Here is a 23,310-nt window from a genome sequence, read left to right as displayed (position 1 = left end):
GATCAACCTTATCTTCCTACTCTATATAAACTTCAATAAAAATTATATAGTAGCCCTGCAGGTGTGTGAGAACTACACAAGGGATCTATTTTCTTCAACATGCTATCTTCTGAGTTGCTCCCGTTTCTTTATTGTAACACAGATCAAAATTTTATTTGCTTTGTGTTTGGTTGATTGTTTTCGTTATGGTATTTATGTGTTCACCATAGTCTATTGATATCAAAATCTCGGAGTGCTAGTCGTATCAAAATTAGCTATGAATTAGAGAGCTAAACAAGCACAAGTTTTCCACATTGATGCTGCTTTCAAACATATGGAGTGCTGGTGATGTTGAACAAATTGGACTAATCATTTGGTAATCATAAAGGCTATGATTCTAAAACTCAATTCAGTTCAAGAATACACGGACCATGGGGGAATAAAAAAACGAATAAAAGAATACATATATATAATAAAGGAATTGGTGATACAAGAAAATGAATGCTGCACATGAGAAGAGAGGATATATGATCATCTGGATTTATAGTCTTGCTTCCAAATTAGAATCTGGATCGCTTGCATTCAGCTGGAAGGCCTTCTGGGAAGCGTTTAAGATCAGAGCAGTAGTTGTAGATCATGAACTTTTGTTGCACCCAACGAAGTCTTTTTCGGCCTGCGGCATCAATCCCTTGACTTTTCCATGCACTCTGCTCTGTCAATGGATTAGTAGGTATGGTTGAGGCACATGAGGATGATGATCCAGCTATACAAGCATCGGCCTGAAAATTTCTGTAAGAGGCAGTGAAAGGAGCTAGAGTCCAGTTAGTCTTGACAAGGCCACCTCTTGTTGCCCAGTTGTCGGCATTCCAAAGACTTGAGTAAACCCTCATGGGCTGGGTTTTAGGGAATGGGACTCCGGCTGATTCCAAATTGTTGAACACTCTGATTGGAATGCTGTCCACCAAGAATCTGCATAACATTTCACATGCATGCATTAGAAAGTGGTTTATATAATTGGTGACATCTGACCTAAAAAAATTAGTTAGTTGTGGGTGTATGCACTTACATAATGTTTTGGCTGTTCCAGACAATTGAATAGGTGTGGAAGGTCTTTGTTGGATCAAACCAAAGATGGAACTGTTGTTCTCTGTTCCCTTTTCCTTGGCTGAACACATTTGTATGGAGAGTGTAGGGTTCACCAGTTGAATTACCCAAAAACTCAAAGTCAATCTCGTCATGAGTCAAACCTTCAGAAGATAACTGCATATATATGCATTTTTGTTTCAAAAATTAGCAATGCAATTGCATATATAACAAAAATGGAACAACAAAATTGAGACTACATCAACAATGGAAGAGTTTAAATTAGGGCCAATATCCGTGTTCGTTAGCAGTGGCCAATTAGTCTGTCTCTCTAAAATCTTTACAGTAAGGATTGAGAGTACTTACATAGTAGGTAGTGACAGTTCCAGCTGAGTTTCCAGACACCAACTTGATTTGCATGTCAATTCTTCCAAATAAATACTCATTCTTAGATCTGAAACCAGACCCAGAAACCTGATCAAGGTTGAGTGTGAGAAACTTTCCTCCGTCAAGTATCCAAGACTGGAGTTAATCATCTGAAGACTGAATTGCACACTATCCAGAAAATGGGAGATACAGATACTTATGAGGTTAAAATCCATTCGAGATCAGTTTGCTACTGCTGGTAAGTTTATTGCAGACCCAGGTTCTAAAAAATATTAGGCGCTAGTCGGGCAACGAGCTAGCGCCTAGCACCTAGGTGGCTAGGCAGGGGTCTAGGCGGCCTAGGCAAATTTAGGTAAATTTCTTATATATTTTATGAATTAATTAAATTTATTATATCAAATGTAAATAATTATTTACTAATATGTTATTTCTTATAAAAGAACATACATATGTGAATGTTTTTTGTACATATGCTTGCCTAGGAAAAAAAAAACAAAATATTATCTAAATAATTTATAATTTATATAAGATTTATATACGTGTGTGTATATAATATATATACACAATATATATATATATATATATATATATATATATATATATATATATATATATACACCAAACTTTAAAAAATATAAACTTTAAAAAATATAAAAAGCCCATGGGTGGTTTTCATTATTAAAACCATCAAACCGTCCACCTCACCTCTACTCTTTCGCATCACCCGTCCATGGGTGGTTTTCATAATTAAAAGTTTAAAACCATGTCAGAGTCCAAGGTTTTCATAATTAAAACCATGCTTTTGACCTTGGATTCCCAGGAGCCAACCATAAATATATACAGTACGCAATCTCTCACTCTGTAAATTAGTCGTTGTTGTTGTTGTTTCAGTGTTAGCAATTAGAAGCAGCAAGCTTTCGACACTCCTAAAGTAAAAAAAAAAAAAAAAAAATGAGGCCTTCAATCTTCATCGCTAGATCCGTACACCGAGTCGCTCGCCGCAGCTACTCCTCCACCTCCATCCTCGAAAGGGAAGTCGCCGTTCTCGGTACCGTCGGCAGCATCGGCCAACCCCTCGCCCTCCTTATGAAGCTTAACCCTCTCTCTCTCTCTTCTTGCACTCTTCACAGACGAGCTGCAAATGCATTTTTTCTTCCCTCGTCTTCACAGAGACAAGCTGCAAAAATTCACTGGTTGTCTCTCTCTCTCTCTCTTCCCTCATCTTCATAGAATCTGAAATTATGAATTAGAAGTTAGAAACTCAAAATAGAAAAAAAAAAAAAAAAAAAAAAAAAAAAAACACCCAGCCGCCTAGCATCGCCTAGAGCTCGGCTAATTTGCAATAAAACGCCTCAAATGGTGTCCGCCCAGCACCTAGGCGGCCGCCTAGGGCGTTTTTTAGAACACTGTTGCAGATATGATGTGATGATTGCAGCTCTTGCTAGTTTGCCTAAGAAGTATGCTATGCTACAATTAGGACTATAATTCGGACTAGGGAAAACTCTATTATAATGAAGGAATTTAGAGCTTTACTACTTGGTGCTGAAAGAGAGAATGAGACACTGATAAATTCTTTATCTCATAATATAGCTGCTTTGTATATGTAAGGAGGTTCTACTTCTATAGGATCTCAATTTCAGAATGAGGCCTCTAGTTCTAATTCCTCTAGAATTGAATCTTCCTGCACTGGCAGAAGAATCATAGGTGTTCCATTACTTGCCAATGGTTTACAACAGTCTCAACAAAGTCTTGGTTTTCAACATCCCCTGGATTTATGCAACCTTCTAGATTTCAACAGTTTCCTGGATTTCAACAACCTTTTGGTTTTATGCAGTCTACTAATTTTCAACAACCTCCTGGTTTTTATCCTGGAAGTGAGTTTGGTTCAGGTTTTGTGGGAAATATGGATCCATCTTCTTAGAATTTCTGCAAACAAATGCCTTCACGAAATTTCAATGGAAGTCAACAAAGATTTTATAATGGAGGTCAGCAAAAGGGAAATGGCTCATTCAAGTCAAATTACAAAGGTAGGAACTCAAATAGCTGTATATCTAATAATGGTTAGTCTAGAAATATAGATTCAGGGGTCCACCACAACCTAAATGTTAGATTTGTCAAAGGAGATTACATACTGCTCCTAATTGTTATCACAGAGGTTCAAATGGTCATCAATCTTCTTGTGTTGTTTCAGACTGTCAGATATGTAGGGAAAAAAAAGACATATTGCTCTTTATTGTTATCACAGAGGCAATTATGCTTATCAAGCTTCTGCACCACCTACATCAATGGTACCAACATACAATCTTTAGTCATAACCACCTCCATTACTAACTGTTCCATTTGCAGCAAATTGTTCATATCAAATTCCTGCATAAATGTTTCATGTACAACAACATGGTTTAGATATACAATATCCATCTTCTTCTATAAATGCCATGAATGCTCAAGTATCTTCATCCAATTTCAATCCTACTACTTAGATTATGGACACATGAGCATCACACCATATCATTACTGATATCTCAAGTCTTAATCAAGTTACTCCTTTTGATGGTTCAAAAAAGATCAAGATTAGAAATGGTCAAAGTCTGAATATCATGAGTGTGGGCTCTACACTAATCGAAACACCCTCTCATTATCTCATACTAAAGAATGTTGTTCATGTACCTTCAATTGCAGTAAATTTGTTTTCTGTTACTCAACTATGGAAGGATAACAAATGCTGGTTGATATATGATGATACTTGGTTTTTTGTGCAGGACAAGGTGACCAGGGAGATCTTGTACAAAGGAAGGAGTAGGCCTGGTACATTGTTTCAGATTCTGGTTACTACATTTCATGATGCAATTGCTTTTCTTGGACAGCTAGTGAAGCCTTCTGTGTGGCATCAAAGATTGGGGCATCCAACCAATGAAGTTTTATCAGTCATGCTAGCTAAGTCTCAAGTATCTCATACTCTAGATGATTTTCAGAGTCTATGTACTAGTTGTAATCATGGAAAGATGTCTAGAAAACCATTTTTCGTAAAGGTTACTGGATGTATAGTTTCATTTGATAGAATTCATAAAAATGTTTGGGGACCATCACCTGTAAAGTCAATTGAAGGATATAGGTACTATGTAGTATTTGTTGATGATTGTACTCGATTTGTATGGATCTTCCCTTTATTCAATAAATCAAAAGTTTTCAATATCTTTGTGAAATTTTACTAGTTTATTGAAGTTCAATTTGGTGTCAAGATTAAAAGTTTGCAATCAAATAGTGGTGGTGAGTTTACAAGCAAAGTTTTATAAGAATTCTTAGAACTGAATGGGATGGTACATATGATTTCTTGTCCTTATACACCACAACAAAATGGTTTTGCAAAGAGAAGGCATAGACATATAGTTGAAACAGCAATTACATTGTTAAGTGCTGCAGGTTTGTCTCAATATTACTGGTATCATGCCTGTGCACATGTTGTGTTTTTAATTAACAGGATGCCATGTAAGGCATTATATATGAACTCTCATTTCTTTGCTCTGTATGACAAGAACCCTGTGTTGAATGATATGAGAATGGGGTGTGATATCCACACACCTCATTTTACTTCTCACACACTTTTTTAATTTTCGACCGTCGAATCGAATGAATTGAAGAAGATCAACGGACATAAATTATCAAAGGGGTGTGTGATAAGTAAAATGGGTTGTGTGGAAAGCACACCCCTATGAGAATATGTGGTTCTGCAATATTCCCATATTTCAGACATTACAATGATAATAAACTTCAATCTAGGTCAACAAAGTATATTGTTCTGGGATATGCTGCAGACTATAAAGGAGCAATCTGTTATAACTTGACATCCAAGAAACTGGTTTTATCAAGACATGTGCTACATGATGAGTTTGTTTTCCCATCTAAGTTAGTATTTTCCCAAAGTTCAGTTTATGATCAGTGTGTAATACTAGTATCTAATGTCCCAATTATAGTCAATATTCAGCAGCATTCTCCTACAACAATGGTAAATCTTGCAAACGAACATTCTGTGATATCAAGTTCTACATCTCAGTTAAATTTTTTACAAAGTCAGACTTCAAATACATCTATGTCACAATGAGCATCTCATTGTTCATCTCAACATAGAAGAAGCAATACACAGGGTTTGTCTTCTAGTACTTCACAACATGAAACAAGTTCTTCATATGAATCTAAAACAATGTCACCCCTACTCAAATACAAGATCAATATCATTCCTTGTTACCTATCCTAGATTCAGCACAACTCCAGGTAATGCTCCATGTCTCAACATCTCTTACTCATGATGATACAAGTGTTGTTATGCCTAACATGTCTAGAACTCATAATATGCAAAATAGACTACAATCAGAAGCAATCAATAAGAAGTCTTACACTGCATATATAGCATCATTACCTGAACTACAGTCGTTACAACTACAAAATGATGAACTATTTTGCGGTTTTTCATTCTTGGCTGATATCATTGACTGAAAAACCAAAGAACTTCAAAGTGGCATCAATGCATTCTAATTGGCAACATGTTATGCAAGATGAATTTAATGCACTTAAGTCACAGAGTACTTGGGAATTAGTGCCTCAACCTACTAACAGAACAATGATTGGGAGTAAATAGGTGTACAAAGTGAAGAAAAAACCTGATGGCAATATTGCTAGGTATAAAGCAAAGCTTGTAGCTGAATGCTACACTCAGGAACATGGTATTGACTATTTTGAGACATTCAATCCTGTTGTTATACACACAATAGTAAGATTGATACTAGCTCTTGCTACTTGTCACAAATGGGAACTAAGACAATTGGATATAAAGAATGCATTTTTTGCATAAAGATATATATATATATATATATATATATATATATATATATAAAGCAACCTCAGGGATCTGTGGATTATATATGCCCTAGTTATGTTTGTTGGTTAATCAAGTCTTTGTATAGCCTGAAACAGGCTCCAAGAGCCTAGAATTTGAAATTTACTGGGGTATTACCTCACTTGGTTTTGAGGCTTCACAATCTGATACTAGTCCCTTTATAAAGCATGATGGCACTGATATATTCATTCTTCTTCTATATGTGGATGACATCATACTCACGGGATCAAACTCAGTGAAAATTCAGGATGTTATTACTAAGCTCAGTGAAAATTTTGAATTGAAAGACATAGGAAGACTAACATATGTTTTGGATTGCATATTCAATATAGATCAAATGGTGAGCTTTTTATATCTCAACCCAAGTATGCAAAGGAATTACTCAAAAAGTCAGGAATGAAGAATTGCAAGCCATCACCAACTCCATCAAAGCCTCATACTCAGTTGTTAGTTTCCCAAGGCACTCCTCTTGCATATCTAAGTTCTTATAGGAGTATAGTAAGGACATTGCAATATCTAACCTTCACTAGACCGGATATTGCATACTTTGTATATATGGTCTGTCAATTCATGAATAACCCCACTGATGAACATTTATTTCTGGTTAAACGAATCTTGAAGTATTTGCAAGGAACTATAGGCTGTGGTCTCACTTATACTCCTTCTGATACACAAATACATGCATACTCTGATGCAAATTGAGCTACAGACATTAATATCAGACGATCTATAACTGACTATGTGGTATTTTTTGGAAACAACCCTATTTCATGGTAGTCAAAGAAACAAACTTCTGTTTCTAGCAGTTCAACTGAGGCAGAATACAAGACCTTAGCAAATTGTACTGCAAGTGTGTGTTAGATTAAACTCATATTGAAAGATATTCATGAATTTCTTAGTATTCCTCCATCACTACATTGTGACAATCTTTCTGCATTTGCCTTAAGCAGTAATCCAATCTTCCACTCTCGAAGAGTTCCAACACTTGAGGCTCAAGCTTATCAACAATCTTCTTGAAGTGGATCACTTAGTTGTAAGCAGCGATCAATTCTTCATCCTTTGCATAAGCAGCGGAGTGGAGCTCAACGACAGCACGCTCAAGGTCTTGAATCTGATGTATGCAACACCCGATCTCCATCTCTGTACTTTTATACCTTACTTGGACCACGCCAAGCCTAGTCTTTAAATCCATGATCTATTGGCGAGCGGTCTCAAGCTACAGAGAAGTAGGGGCAAAGATATTAGACCTTTTTCAAAGCAACAAGCTCAGATTGCAACTTCTTGACTTTTTTAGCCGAGAAGTAAGCTTTAAATACCACAGTTCTTGCTACCTCATTGGCAGCCTTGGTATCCTCTCAATCAAGAAGCATAAACTCAGCTGCCAGAATCATCGTTTTCTGCATCATGGCCAGCATAGCAATTCTCCTATATTCGGTCGTGTGCTTCATAAAAGAACTTGGGCCAACAACTCCTTTGATGCCATCAACAAACTTGGCACATACATCCATGTCCTCAAGCATATCTGGTTTCAAAAGCGCACAATCTCAGCAACTTCCCCAGAAACAAACTTGGTGGATTTCTCATGACTGCTTGCATGAGCTGCTTTTTTCTTCTCAGCAAGTCAATCGATCTCAGCAGTAGAGGAAACGGGTTTTGGCACCACTTTAGCAAGCAGGGGCACCTTGTCATTCTTCATAGTAGCAAGTCTCTCCAAATGTGAACCAGACTTAACCCCAAATGAATGTTTTGATGCGAATTTTAGTACCAGAGGCACATATGAACTTCTACGATGGGTAATCCTATCAGCAATCAAACTAACAGCCTTCAGAATGGCAGGCGCCACCGGCATAAATCTAGTAGCCTCATCTTTCTTGCCCTTGGAGGAAGTCAAGTCAATCACAAGCACAGCTGGTGAACCCTCGCAAGCAGCGGAAAAAGTCTTAGGCTTCTTCTCAGCAGGGGTCTCTTGAGTAGGTGAAGAAGGTCTCTTTTTCCCACCTTCATTTGCAGCAGGCTCCACCATAGTAATAGGATGAGCCAACGCCTCAGCCTTGATTCATTTTATCTCTTCTCTCAAGGGCAGCTCACATTTCTCCCTACGAAGAAGACTAAGCAGCCAACGACACTCACAGTACTCGGAGGGGATACCTAAAACGACATGCACTTTCTTCATGTCTGGAGAAGTCTTAGGAGTTGAGTCAAAATCTGAATCTAAAAAAAGTAGCAGGAGACAATCAGAAAATTGAAGAACAGCTTAGCATAAATACCTAACTCCCTTCATATATCCTATGTCAAAGAAGTACCAAAATTCATTGACGTTTAGATCTAAGTCAAAGAATTGGCTTAGATTGTGGAATCCCACCATCACACAAACCGCATTCAGAGAACATTGAGTAGGGGCACATTTTATGGAGCAAAGCACTTCTTGGAAGAAATGCGGTATAGGAAAAGTAAACCCCAACACAAAATAATAGAGGTGGAACTTGATGGCTCTCAGAGATCTATCACATGGCTCACGATACTACCATCTTTAACATGCTTCACGCACACTCCCGATGGAATGGCATGCTAATATGCCTCAAGGAAGTCTCTAAACAATTCATCGAAGCTAATCTTGAAGTGAGCAACCTTGAAGTAACCAACCTTGCTCAAAGACCCGCCTTGAAGGTACAATGACGGCACACCATCATCATTCTTGTGGTTCGAGGAAGACATGCTTGAAGAAGTTCTACAAAGACATGAAGAAGACTCGTTAGACGACTGCTTAAAAAAAATAAAAAAGGAGGGCATGACACAGCAAGCCCCTCGCCCAAAAGGCCTCTTGGCCATTATCACATTTCCCCCAGGCACGGGCCCTAGCCTAGCCTTCAAATAAAAAAATAAAAAAAAAACAACCCGTAAGCCACAGCCTATTCCTCTCCTCCCTCAAGCATGGGCCCTAGCCCAGCTTCAAAAAAAAAAAAATAAGGGATGCCCGCGCCTCACCTCTTGGCCCGTCACCAACGGCTCGAGCGCCAGGCCTAATCCTACGCCTTACTACCTAGCCCGAGCCAGCCATGCGCCACCAATTTTCGGCCCGAGCTAAGTTACCCTCATGCCAAGGCTACCCCACGGCAGCCTTTGAAACCGTGGCTTTTCAAGCCACTTTTTCACACTTCTTCGACCCCTGTCGAGCCAATTTCAAGCCTCAAGGCTTCCAAAAATTAAGAAGACAAGAAAATTAATTTTTTCTTACCTACAAGCAACCAGAAGACGAAGCAAGCAACGAAAGACAATCATTTGCACGAGCAAGATGTAGAAGATTGCTGGAGGAGGGGGAACAAATATCCTCCAAGCTCTCTCTCTCTTGTAAGGTAGAATAAATAGCTCTCCAAAGTTGATTTAATAACCCGCTTAAGGTGGACTTAAATAGGCTTTGAGAGAAATTTATTTCCCTTTCCTAGAAGGATGTAATTTCCTATTAAAGAGGGAATCTACATCAAAATAGGAAACAACCTAAGTTTCCTAAAGCAAGGAAATCTCTACACCTGTTGCCCTTTTCTGCGAGCAGCCCAACAGGTGTGGGGGCATTTGTGGAGCCAAAAATAATCAAGAGGCGACACGTGGATTTTTGTGTAAAAAGGACAAATTACCCTCGAGGCACACTGAGATTTCTACACGCGAGTAGTGGGCAATCATCCCTCAACCAAGTTAAAAGTTCCCAAAATAGGTATTAATTCAAAACCTATTTCATCCATCCTCATCAAATCCTCTCCATAAGGTAACCCCCAAATCATTCCTTTTTAATTATATTAATTAGTTAATTAATTGATTTATTATTCAATTAATTTACTAATTAGGTACAAATCAAGAATCTAACTCAAAAAGCCATCCAAGTGGCCAGTCCATCTCCTCCCAAGGGGGCCGGCCACACCCCTATATAAACACCATCATTCTCTCTAAAACTCAATTCCAATTCTCATACTAAACTCTCTAAATTCTCCAAACACTTATCTTTCAAAATTCTAACTTTGGCATCGAAGGTTATTCGGCCAAAGCCCCCCCCCCAACCCAATTCATTGTGGGCGTGTGAGGCTCTTGACCTTGACCTAAGATGTTATTTATTTTGTAGGTGCAATTTTGTCCAATAACAAGGAGGAAAAAATTTGCATCCACAGTTAGTAATGGGCAAGGTGAAATTTCTCATAATCTCTCCGGACCCCGAAGGAGTGGACAACCGTGGTTTGGCACTAGTTGTCCCCCCTTTTAGGAAAAAATAAATAAATAACCATTCTAAGTTATATTTGTAGTAGATAGGCTTTAGATTACAATAGAATCCCAAAACAGTAAGAAAATCTTGAAACCCCACCCAAAACCCATTTTACTTTCTGCACCAGGAATCTAAATTTATCATCGTCTGCTCGTGCACTTCGGGAGTCACTCGAGCGGGATTTCAACTACGCACTGGCTGCTCGTGACCGGGGAGCGATTTCTTAAAGAGTCCCATTTTCTCGTTGGAGTTCTTACTTAGGAGCTCCGAGCTCTTGTTTGTTTGCTTATTAGCTAGTTTTTCCTCACAAGTCAACAAACCTTTCTTTCCATCGAATATTTTTTTCATTTAATTTTTACGTACATGTATAGTCGAATTAAAATATAATAATTTTTGAAGTTGTTCTAGCTAATTATAGTCAAGAATAAGATAAGAAGAGTTTTAAATAATAAATATGAGAAAATGCGGAGAACCGCAATTCTTTTACATTTCACACGGCGTATGTCATTTGACACCGTGATGAAGTGCACAGCCTAGGATCAACTAGGAAGGACTAGTCAACTGATTTAGACCAGCCTTATCTTCCTATAAACTTAAATATAAATTAAACAATAGCCCTGCAAATGTCTGAGAACTACAAAAGGGTTCTATTTTCTTCAACATGCTATCTTCTGAGTTGCTCCTGTTTATTTATTGAAACCCAGATCAAAACTTTCATTTGTTTTATGTTTGATTGATTGTTTTCTTTGTGGTTGTTGATTATGTGTCTATTAGAGTCTATTGATATCAAAATCTTGGAGTGCTAGTCGTAACAAATTTAGCTGTGAATCAGAAAACTAAACAAGCACAAGTTTTCCACATTGATGCTGTTTTCAAACATTTGGAGTGCTGATAATGTTGAACAAAATGGACTAATCATTTGATAATCATAAGGCTTTGATTCTAAAACCCAATTCAGTTCAAGAATACACAGACCATGGGGGAATAAAAAAACGAATAAAAGAATACATATATATAATAAAGGAATTGGTGATACAAGAAAATGAATGCTGCACATGAGAAGAGAGGCTATATGATCATCTGGATTTCTGGTCTCGCTTTCAAATTAGAACCTGGATTGCTTGCATTCAGCTGGAAGGCCTTCCGGGAAGCGTTTAAAATCAGAGCAGTAGTTGTAGATCATGAACTTTTGTTGCACCCAACGAAGTCTTTTTCGGCCTGCGGCATCAATCCCTTGAGTTTCCCATGCACTCTTCTCTGTCAATGGATTAGTAGGTATGGTTGAGGCACATGAGGATGATGATCCAGCAATACAAGCATTGGCCTTAAAATTTCTGTAAGTGGCAGTGAAAGGAGCTAGAGTCCAATTAGTTTTGACAAGGCCACCTCTTGTTGCCCATTCGTCGGCATTCCAAAGACTTGAGTAAACCCTCATGGGCTGGGTTTTAGGGAATGGGACTCCAGCTGATTCCAAATTGTTGAACACTCTGATCGGAATGCTGTCCACCAAGAATCTGCATAACGTTTCATATGCATGCATTAGAAAGTGGTTTATATAATTTGTGATACTGTCAACACGTCCGCTCGCGTGTGACATCTGACCTAAAAAAACTGGTTAGTTGTGGGTGTATGCCCTTACATAATGTTTTGTCTGTTCCAAACAATTGAGTAGGTGTGGAAGGTCTTTGTGGGATCAAACCAAAGATGGAACTGTTGTTCTCTGCCTCCTTTTCCTTGGCTGAACACATTTGTATGGAGAGTGTAGGGTTCACCAGTTGAATTACCCAAAAACTCAAAGTCAATCTCGTCATGAGTCAAACCTTCCGAAGATAACTGCATATATATACATTTTTGTTTCAAAAACTACCAATGCGATTGCATATATAACAAAAATGGAACAACAAAATTGAGACTACATCAATAATGGAAGAGTTTAAGTTAGGGCCAATATCTGCGTTGGTTAGCAGTGGCCAATTAGTCCGTCTCTCTAAAATCTTCATAGTAAGGATTGAGAGTACTTACTGTTGATTATTGGCTCAAACAAGGTAGTCTAAAACCAACAAATAATGTTGGCTACTTTTGTGGTCAAAATTGAAGGTTGGCATGCTACATGTGGGAAATAAAATGGATGCTCTTATGCCTAATTTGTGGTCAAAGAATGGATGCATTTATGCCTAATTCTTTTGACTTGATGAGAGGCCTTTGGCCTATAAAAGGAGGTGTAGGCATAACTCAAACACAACATCAAGGAGAAAGGAAGAGAGAAAAATAGCAAGAAGCCATTTGGCATAGAGAAGAATTTTCTCAAATTGTCTTGCTTTGTATTTTTGGTTTTCTATTCCTATTGTAAGTGTGAGAGTTTGGGTTATTCGGGTCTTTGGGAAATTGAGTGATAAACACTATTGTATGTTCTCATTGATTATAGTGGAATACTCCGTCGTCTCCAAACTGGATGTAGGCATTGCCGAACCAGTATAAATCTTGGTGTTCTTGTTGGTATTGTTCCATTTATCTTTTGTCAGTTATTGTGGTTTATTTTTCACTCACACTTGGTTGACGCTTCCGCACAACAAGTGGTATCAGAGCCTAGTGTTTCGACTAGGCGTTCTCGTGGGAGTGAAAAATTTGTTGGCGCTACAGTCCCGTGAATAGTGCTGAGTAGATGGCTGGAGATAAAGATGAATCTGTGAAGGGGAAGGAGTCGGCATCGTCTTCGTCGGCGTCTACATCCAATAGACATCAAATTGCTACTACAAGGTTAGAGGTTGATAAATTCAATGGCTCTAATAATTTTGGTATGTGGCAATGTGAAGTTATGGATGTGTTGTATCAACAAGAGTTGGATATGGTTCTGGAAGATAAACCAGAAGATATTGATGACAAGCAGTGGACACGAATTAATCTTCATGCTTGTGCTGCTATTCGATCGTTCCTTGATAAGGAGTTGAAATACCCGTATATGAAGGAAACTTCTGCTAAGGAGTTATGGACAAAATTGGAGGAGAAGTATATGACCAAGAGCGCAGAAAATCGGCTCTTCTTGAAGAAGCGACTCTTCCGTTTTCAGTATAGTCCAGGTATTTCTATGCATGAACACCTCAATGATTATAATAAAATACTTGCTGATTTAGCAAACCTTGATGTGAAAATTCCTGACGAGGACAAGGCACTATGTTTGTTAAATTCATTGCCTGATGATTATGATCATTTGACAACTACTTTGTTGTATGGAAAATCCGAGGTGAAACTTGATGAGGTGTCTGCGGCATTGGTGAATCATGAGTGTCGAAAGAAGGAACTAAAGACTCACAATTCACAAACCGAGGCACTTGTTGCAAGGGGTCGAACAGTGGAAAGAAAATATGTGAAGTGGGGAAAATCTCGTTCAAAGTCACGAGGGAAGTTTCCTGCTAAAGATGAATGTGCCTTTTGCCGCCAAAAGGGTCATTGGAAGAGAGACTGCCCCAAATTGAAGAACAAAGAGAAGGAGAAAGCGGGTTCTGAAGCAAATATTGCAAAATCTGGAGATGATGATTTCGAGTTTGTTTTGGCTAGTTCATCTGCTGATGGTCACTCCAAGGAGTGGATTTTGGATTCAGGTTGCTCCTATCATATGTGTCCCATTCGAGAATGGTTTTCTAGCTTCGAGGAGCTGGATGGTGGAGTTGTTTTGATGGGTAATGATAATGCCTGCAAAACACAAGGGATAGGCAAAATCTGTTTGAAGATGCATGATGGAACAGTCAAAGAATTAAGTGATGTTCGGTATGTACCGGATATGAAGAAAAATCTTATCTCACTGGGTGCATTGGAATCCAAGGGTCTCAAGATCACCATGAAGGGTGGATTTCTTAAAGCTGTTTACGGGGCACTGGTGGTGATGAAAGGTACAAGACGAAATAACTTGTATTTCTTGAAGGGGAGTACAGTTATTGGTGAAGCAGCTGTCACCGAAGCTGCTGACGCAGATAGCACAGACACCACGAGGTTATGGCATATGCGTCTTGGGCATGCTGGTGAAAAAGCGTTGCAAGGATTGGTGAAGCAAGGCTTATTGAAAGGTGCAAAGGCATGCAAATTGGAATTCTGTGAGCATTGTGTGTTGGGTAAGCAAACTAGAGTAAAATTTGGCACTGCTATTCACCACACTAAAGGCATTCTTGATTATGTTCACACTGATGTTTGGGGACCTTCCAAGAATGCATCTTGGGGAGGTAGCCATTATTTTGTCTCCTTTGTTGATGACTTCTCTAGAAGAATATGGGTGTACACCATGAAGCGTAAAGATGAAGTCTTGAAGATATTCCTGAAGTGGAAAAAGATGATTGAAACGCAAAGCGGTCGAAAGATCAAGACTCTCAGATCAGACAATGGGGGTGAATATAAGTCTGATCCTTTCTTGAAAGTTTGTCAAGATGAGGGTATTGTGAGGCACTTCACGGTTAGGGAGACACCGCAACAGAATGGGGTGGCGGAGCGCATGAACCGTACTTTGCTTGAGAAAGTTCGGTGTATGTTGTCTAATGCTGGATTAGGCAAGGCGTTTTGGGCTGAGGCAATTACTTATGCAAGCCATCTCATTAATCGATTGCCAGCTGTTGCGAATGAGGGCAAAACGCCCATGGAGGTATGGTCTGGTAAACCTTGTACTGATTACAAGTTCTTACACATATTTGGTTGTCCTGCTTACTATCATGTCAGAGAAAGCAAGTTGGATCCAAGAGCAAAGAAAGCTCTATTTATGGGCTTTAGCACTGGCGTGAAGGGATACCGACTCTGGTGTCCAGATGAGAAGAAATTTGTTGTAAGCAGAGATGTGACCTTTGATGAGGCTGCTATGGTTAATCAGAACAAGCATGAAGGTGAAACTGAAACGACCGAGACCATGAGTAGCTCAAAGCAGGTGGAGTTACTGAAGACTCCAGTTGTTCCAGTAAGGTCTGATGTTACAGACACTAGTCCTACAGTTAATCATGATGATGAGGACGAGGATGATGAAGAGGAGGCACCTACCCAAGAGCCTCCACAGCAACAAGACTATATTGCAACCAGAAGATCGAGAAGGGAAATTCGAAAGCCTGCTCGATTTACTGATATTGTGGCATATGCACTTCCCGTTATTGAAGATGATATTCCATCCACCTACAAAGAAGCTGTCATGAGTTCAGAGTACGAGTTGTGGAAGAAATCTATGGATGAGGAGATGAAATCTCTTCATAAAAATAAGACTTGGAAGCTGGTTCAGTTACCAAAGGGGAAGAAAGAAATTGGTTGTAAATGGGTGTATGCCAAAAAGATGGAATCTTTGGGAAAAGACAATGTAAGATTCAAAGCCAGATTGGTAGCTAAAGGCTATACTCAGAAAGAAGGCATTGACTACAATGAGGTATTTTCTCCTGTAGTAAAACATTCTTCTATTCGTATTCTGTTGGCTTTGGTTGTGCAGTTTGATCTTGAGTTGGCCCAACTTGATGTCAAGACTGCGTTCTTACATGGTGATTTGGAGGAAGAGATTTATATGTCTCAGCCAGAAGGTTTTAAGGTTGCTGGAAAGGAAAATTGGGTTTGCAAATTGGAAAAATCATTGTATGGCTTGAAGCAGTCTCCAAGACAATGGTACAAGCGATTTGATCGATTTACGATCGGGCTTAAGTTGCTCAAGTTTAAGCACTGCTTAGACTTGATTGGCATTTGTAAAATTTGTTGATTGCCCCATGGGGGAGTGGGAGACGACTATTGGAAGTTCTACTTAGAGGGTTTGCGCCAAGGTGGAGATTGTTGATTATTGGCTCAAACAAGGTAGTCTAAAACCAACAAATAATGTTGGCTACTTTTGTGGTCAAAATTGAAGGTTGGCATGCTACATGTGGGAAATAAAATGGATGCTCTTATGCCTAATTTGTGGTCAAAGAATGGATGCATTTATGCCTAATTCTTTTGACTTGATGAGAGGCCTTTGGCCTATAAAAGGAGGTGTAGGCATAACTCAAACACAACATCAAGGAGAAAGGAAGAGAGAAAAATAGCAAGAAGCCATTTGGCATAGAGAAGAATTTTCTCAAATTGTCTTGCTTTGTATTTTTGGTTTTCTATTCCTATTGTAAGTGTGAGAGTTTGGGTTATTCGGGTCTTTGGGAAATTGAGTGATAAACACTATTGTATGTTCTCATTGATTATAGTGGAATACTCCGTCGTCTCCAAACTGGATGTAGGCATTGCCGAACCAGTATAAATCTTGGTGTTCTTGTTGGTATTGTTCCATTTATCTTTTGTCAGTTATTGTGGTTTATTTTTCACTCACACTTGGTTGACGCTTCCGCACAACACTTACATAGTAGGTAGTGACAGTTCCAGCTGAGTTCCCAGGCACCAACTTGATTTGCATATCAATTCTTCCGAATAAGTACTCATTCTTAGATTTGAAACCAGACCCAGAAACCTGATCAAGGTTGAGTGTGAGAAGCTTTCCTCTGTCGAGTATCTTAGCGCGTCCATCGCCAAATGTAATGTCAAAGTCTTGATAGAAATTTCCAGCTTGGGCAGCCATGGCCATCAAAGAATTTATGAACAAAGAAAGAAAAAGTATCATCGAAACCTTAGACGAATAAGACATTTCTAGTAGTAGAACAAAAGACCAAGAGAGGTAGCAAGAGAAGTTTAAGCAGCTGGTTTGAAGGGAAATATGATGAGTGGTAAGGCTGTTTGGGTTTTGATGCTATAATTTGAGTTGTGAAGCCCTTTATATAACTAGTATGACGCGTTGAATAGAGCTGGCAGTACTTAAAAAATTAAAACCCTAATCTTAAGCTCCCTTTGCAAAACTGGGGGAGGTGTGCCTGGGGTTTTGACTTATTTGCACTGCCAAAGTTGATGCAATACTGTATTATATTGTACAATATAATACAAACTAGATCGCTGGCTGGCTGGCTGGAGACAGATTTGCAATTTGAGAATAGAGGCTTAAAAGAGAAGCAGGAAGCAGCACAAGAAGCCAGATGCTGGTTATGACATGTGCAATGTCTTGATTTTGGAGCTACAACGTACATTTTGGTTGTGGCGCTTAACATGCATACTTTTACTTGTTAATTAAGGTCGTTTGATAATTTTTTCTTTTTCAATTTTCAGTTTTTTGAAATTTGAAAACAAAAGATAGAAAGCTACTTTTGATAATTATTATTTTTTTTTTTTTTTTTTTTTTGCTTTTCATATGATTGTCACGTACAAGTATAAGTGAATAAGATAAATATTTGCTAAATTGCTAATAGTAGGCTAGAATATATATATATATATATATATATATATATATATATATATGAATAAGTTTAAATAAAAAATGATAAGGGAAGTATAAAGAACGTAGGGCAATGATCTACATTTCCCATGCATGGCATATGAATGGAGAACATAGTTTGAGATCAACTCGGAAGGACTAGTCACATGTCATCTCTCTTTCTCTCTCCTGTTTCTCTCTCATTATAAAAAAATTTTAATACAATACCAAACATTTCCTAAGTAACTCGGGATCAGTTCGAGTACTGCAACCCGTGTAGATACGTACAGTAGAAAACTCCATCCAAAATCTTGGTTTTTTGGTCAACCCTGCTAAAATGGTTCAGGTTTTATAGCTACATGTCGCGTTGCACTCTGCGAGCAGAAGAGAAACTGCGTGTAAAGATTTATTGTGTTTTTACTCTCAACTAAATTATATAATAATGCAGTCAACTGCACCAGCCAAATTGTATTAGTTCCAAAATCAGCAAATTATTAACAAGCTGATCAACTCTTCCTTCACAATATGCCATACTTAAAGTAGTATCTGCCTTCCTATGCTGCTTCCTGCTTCTCTTTTAAGCTTCTATTCTTAAATTCCAAATCTGTCTCCAGCTAGCCACAATATTTATATGTATACCACTCTATAAGAAAAGGGATTGAAAAAAAGGGGGATTTCACATCCTATCAAACTTCAACGGTCCAAACCGTCTATTTTCAAGTTACACTTCATAAATCATCCTTGCAAAATATAGTCAAATTAGAAATACTTGAGGCACTAATTGAATTCAAATAAATTGATGAACACTATGTTCTAAAAAGCATTGGAATTTCATCGTGATAATTTAAGGGGCAAAGGGTTTCATATTTTATTGAATTTTTGTAATAATGATCTATAAATCGTGACTTACCTAATAAACGGTTCAGATTATTAAAATTTAATGTGAAATGAGTTCCACGATTAATCCTCATTTTTTTTTTTCAAAAAAAAATGAATATCCCTTTACTTAAATTACCTCTATATATACCTAGTTTATGTTATTACATATTGTTTGGCATTAGGGGTGGTCACCCACCTCCCCAGTTCCACCTTTGGTTCGATCCCACAAAAGCCTTCCACACCTATTCGATTGTCTGGAACAGTCAACGCATTATGTAATTAGTACTACATGCACTAACCTTTAATTAATTTCTTTTAAGTCAGATGCCATACGTGAAGGGGGGTGTTACGTATGGATAAACAACTTTCTAATAATTGTGCAAATGTTACTTAGATTCTTGGTGGACAAGATTCCAATCTGAGTGTTCCGCAATTTGGAATCAGCTGGAGTCCCATTCCCTAAAAACCAACCCATGAGGATTTACTCGAGTTTGGGGAATGCAGATGACTGGGCAACAAGAGGCGGCCTTGTCAAGACTAACTGGAAGCAAGCAACCAAGGTTCTAGTTTGAAAGCGAGACCAGAACCCCGATGATCATGTATCCCATGTTCTCATGTACAGAATTCATTTTCTTGCATTCAGTGGCAAATCCAGGAAATAATATTATGGAGGTCAGTAAGAAAAGCACGCACAATGCACAATTTTTTTTTACCAGAAATAGCATGCATATCGCCATTTCATCGAATCTTGGTAGGCCTGAAGTCATTTGGAATAGCATACTGCACACCTGTTAATGCCTCATTTACGATGGTAACTAATATGTTCCAAGGTTGCTCCTATATGAATGCTTAACAAAGAAATATACTTATCTTGAACACACTAACAATGTTTGATATCATTGCATCTCATTAATATGTTTGTCCAAGAATGATGATGCTTTGTTATTCACTGAGATTACCATTTCATTCACTCTTCTTTTAGACATTTTATCAAACAGTTGGAGGGCATGTATGAAACCAACTCTAATCTTCAAAAGGGCAGCACCCAAGGTATCCATGAACATTCACCGAAGTTCGGAAGGTCAGCACCCAAGTATCCACAGACGTTCACCAAAGTTTGGGGGATCAATTGACCCCCTGCCCCTCAATGCATCTGCCACTGCTTGCATTGCCAATTCATGTAATATATATTCTTTCTGAAGAAAGTTAAGACCAAATTTTTAAACCAAATGATGTGTCACCAATAATAAATAAGTACGTTAATTGACACTTAGTTAATAATTCAATCATCCACAACCATATCATTTGATTTGCAAACTTAGTTTAAAATTTTTAATTTCTCTAGCGTTACCCTAAAATTATTGGCAATATGAGGTAGTAACTCAACTCCTTATAAACTCTTGTTTGGTTTCTCTTTTATCGATATAAGACTCTTTTACCTTCACTTCCTCACACTCTATTTCCTTTTGCAAATAGGCTTTTTAGCCAAAATGGTCCCTGAGATTTGCATAACTCCTTACTTTGGTCCCTGAGATTTCAAATCAATAGAAGTGGTCCCTGAGATTGTTCACCATCCATCATCTTGGTCCCTCAGTTAAAAACTCCGTTAAGTGTCCCGGAGCTCTTGGCCGGAAGTTTAGGCAATTTTCAAAGCTTCGTAACTCAATCGTTTCTTAACCAAATTCGACCCATAATATATCAAAATGAAGATAGGAAAGTGTAGAATAAGAGTATACCATTTGGAAGCCCAATGGTTTCCGTAGATGGTCGGAAAATAGCCTCAAAGTTGACTGGTCCGAGAGAAAACTGGAAAACTCGCCAGAAACCGGGTAAACTTTAAACGTTCATAATTTCTTTAATACTCAACGAAATTAAGTGATTCAAAAACTAAAATCATACTTCTCAACGAGAAGAAGAGAATGGTACCTTTTTGATAGCTAGCTCGCCATGGTTTGGCCGAAAAACAGCTCGAAAGTGGCTAACTCGAGACCAAGACAGCCACTTTCGAGCCGTTTTCCAGCCAAATCACAGCGAGTTAGCCATTGAGAAATGTACCATTCTCTTCGTCTCGTTGAAAAGTATGATTTTCTTTTTTAATCACTTGATTGCGTTGAGTATTGAAGAAGTTATGAACATTTAAAATTTACCCAGTTTTCGGCAAGTTTTCCAAATTTCCCTCGGACCAATTAACTTTGAGGCTATTTTCCGACCATCTACAGCAACCATTAGGCTCTCAAATAGATATAATCTTATTCTACACTTTCCTATCTTCATTTTGATATATTATGGGTCGAATTTGGTTAAGAAACGATTGAGTTACGAAGCTTTGAAAATTGCCCAAACTTCCCACCAAGAGCTTCGGGACACTTAATAGAGTTTTTAACGGAATGACCAAAATGATGGATGGTGGACAATCTCAGGGACCACTTCTATTGATTTGAAATCTTAGGGACTAAAGTGAGAAGTTATGCAAATCTCAGGGACCATTTTGGCTAAAGAGCCTTGCAAATATCAAGTTCATGTAACAATTAATTTTCTTTTTGTCCATGGATTTTTTATTCTTGCTTGATGGAATTTATAATCGATTACTTAATTAACAAATGATAATATAACCCGGAGCAAAGCCATGGTTAAACCCTAAAAAGAAAAAAAAAAGAAAAAAAAAGGAAAAAAAAAGAGAACTCTCAAGTTTATTTCATAAAATTATAAGAAAACTAATGAAAATAGTTTGAAAATTTTGAGTTTAACCAAAAACCATGTAATAACTTTATTTAATGATTATGACAAAGCCCAATACTAAATCATTCTAATTAAAATGGCCGAAATATTGAGTTTACGATTTTATCCCTAACGGCAAGCTTTTGTCCGTTAATCTCTCTTCACTATGGATCTCTCTCATATTCTCTCCCCCATTTTTTCTTGACATTCAAAACCTTCCATTTTTCTATCACTATGTAAAAACCACAGCCTCAATCCCAAACCTAATTTTGAGTCGTCTCCATCTCTGTGAAAATTGGAAACGATCTCTTACAAGCAAAACGGTATGATTTTGTCACTCTCTCTCTCTCTCCCTCCCAAAATTTCTCACTCTCTCTCTCTCTCTCTCTCTCTTCTTTGTAAAGATGAGCAAGGGATCTGCACTTTCACCAACATCGGCAAAAAAGCCAAAGGTGAATTTCTGCCCTTCTCTCCTCATTCAGCTGATTATTAACCTTTCAATTTGATGAAGAAGAAAAGAAGAATTCAAGGTAGTGTTTTTCAATTTTTCATAGTGTATTCGAGGTATTGTTTTTCAATTTTTCTTCTTCAGTGGAGTTCATCGTTTGTTTCTTCAGAAAATAAATTTGAGATTTGTTAGCTTTTTGTTCAATTTTTTTTTCCAAATACAATGTATTTTTTTTTTCCATATACAGTTTTGCCAACATTTTTTTTCCAGAAGCAATGTTATTTTTTTGTTTTCCAAAAACAGTGTTATTTTGGTTTTTTTTTTCAGATACAGTGTTTGTTTGTACACCAACAAAACGTGTTTGTTTGTACACAAACAAAACAAACACTGTATCAGATTATTTTTTCTGAAACAGTGTTATGTTTTGGTTTTTCCAGAAACAGTTTAATGTTTTGGTTTTTTTTTTTCTAGAAACAGTGTTATTTTTTGTTTTTCCAGAAACAGTTTTATGTTTTGGTTTTTTTTTTTTAGAGACAGTGTTATTTTTTTTGTTTTTCCAGAAACAGTTTTAATTTTGGTTTTTTTTTTTCCAAAGACAGAGTTAGTTTTTTTTCCATAAACAATGTTAGTTTTTCGTCGATTTGTTGCAACGGTGGTTCTGATTTTTTCCATAAATATTTTTGGGTTTCTAGAAACAGTGTTAGTTTTTACACAAACATTATATCTAATTTTTTTTCCTGAAACAGTATTATTTGTTTTTTTTGTTTCCAGAAACAGTGTTATGTTTTGATTTTTCCAAAAATAGTATTATGTTTTTCCAAAAACAGTTTTATGTTTTGGTTTTTTTTTTTTTTTTTTTTTCAGAGACAGTGTTAGTTTTTCTTTGATTTGTTTCGACAATGGTTTTGGTGCGTTTTGCACTTCTTTTTCTCCAATTTGTTCACATGGAGGTTCTAGTACGTTTTCCAAATCTTTTTCGCCGATTTGTTCCGACGGAGGTTCTGGTACGTTTTGCACCGCTTTTTCGCCGATTTGTTTCAACAGAGTTTATGCCATTGAACTTGTTTCAGCAACTTTGTTCGGATGAATGCTTCCTTTTTCAACTTTGATTTAGTGGTTTTTGAAATGGGGGAATTCGATTTGATAGGAAGACAGGGAGTTATTATGGCAGTTTCGTGCTGGTTTGAGGTTGGTGAAGAGTCAGGACAATATCGAATCTTTTAGGGGTATTTATGGAAGTGTATATTTATAGTGGGTTGGGCTTGTAAGTTTGGACTGTGGACAATAGTTTTGGATAGTTTTTTTATTAAACTTTGAGCCCTTTCGGTTAAATAACATTTTGGGATGATTTTTGGTTAAATATTTGTTGGTCCAAGCATTTTTCATTAAAGCTCCCTAAAATTATA

At 37.6% G+C, this 23,310-nt stretch overlaps 2 protein-coding genes across 2 annotated transcripts; both read right to left on the bottom strand.

Moving 5' to 3' along the window:
* Positions 1–505: 505 nt before the first annotated feature.
* On the bottom strand, positions 506–8,363 carry LOC137740510 (xyloglucan endotransglucosylase protein 7-like). Its single transcript, XM_068480363.1, has 4 exons — positions 8,106–8,363; positions 1,429–1,584; positions 1,046–1,239; positions 506–948 (listed from the first exon to the last, which is right to left on the bottom strand). Exons 1-4 carry the CDS (start codon positions 8,361–8,363, stop codon positions 540–542), a joined length of 1,017 nt encoding a protein of 338 aa, XP_068336464.1. The 3' UTR covers positions 506–539.
* A 3,331-nt stretch (positions 8,364–11,694) lies between these two features.
* On the bottom strand, positions 11,695–17,202 carry LOC137740019 (xyloglucan endotransglucosylase protein 7-like). The gene is made up of 3 exons (XM_068479804.1): positions 16,921–17,202; positions 12,229–12,422; positions 11,695–12,103 (listed from the first exon to the last, which is right to left on the bottom strand). The coding sequence occupies exons 1-3, from the start codon at positions 17,200–17,202 to the stop codon at positions 11,695–11,697; spliced, it is 885 nt and encodes a 294-aa protein (XP_068335905.1).
* Positions 17,203–23,310: the final 6,108 nt, after the last annotated feature.

Source organism: Pyrus communis, chromosome 7 (assembly GCF_963583255.1).
Source record: "Pyrus communis chromosome 7, drPyrComm1.1, whole genome shotgun sequence".
Lineage (NCBI taxonomy): Eukaryota > Viridiplantae > Streptophyta > Magnoliopsida > Rosales > Rosaceae > Pyrus > Pyrus communis.
The sequence above is the reverse complement of the archived record's forward strand: the minus strand, read 5'-3'. Positions and strand labels throughout refer to the sequence as shown.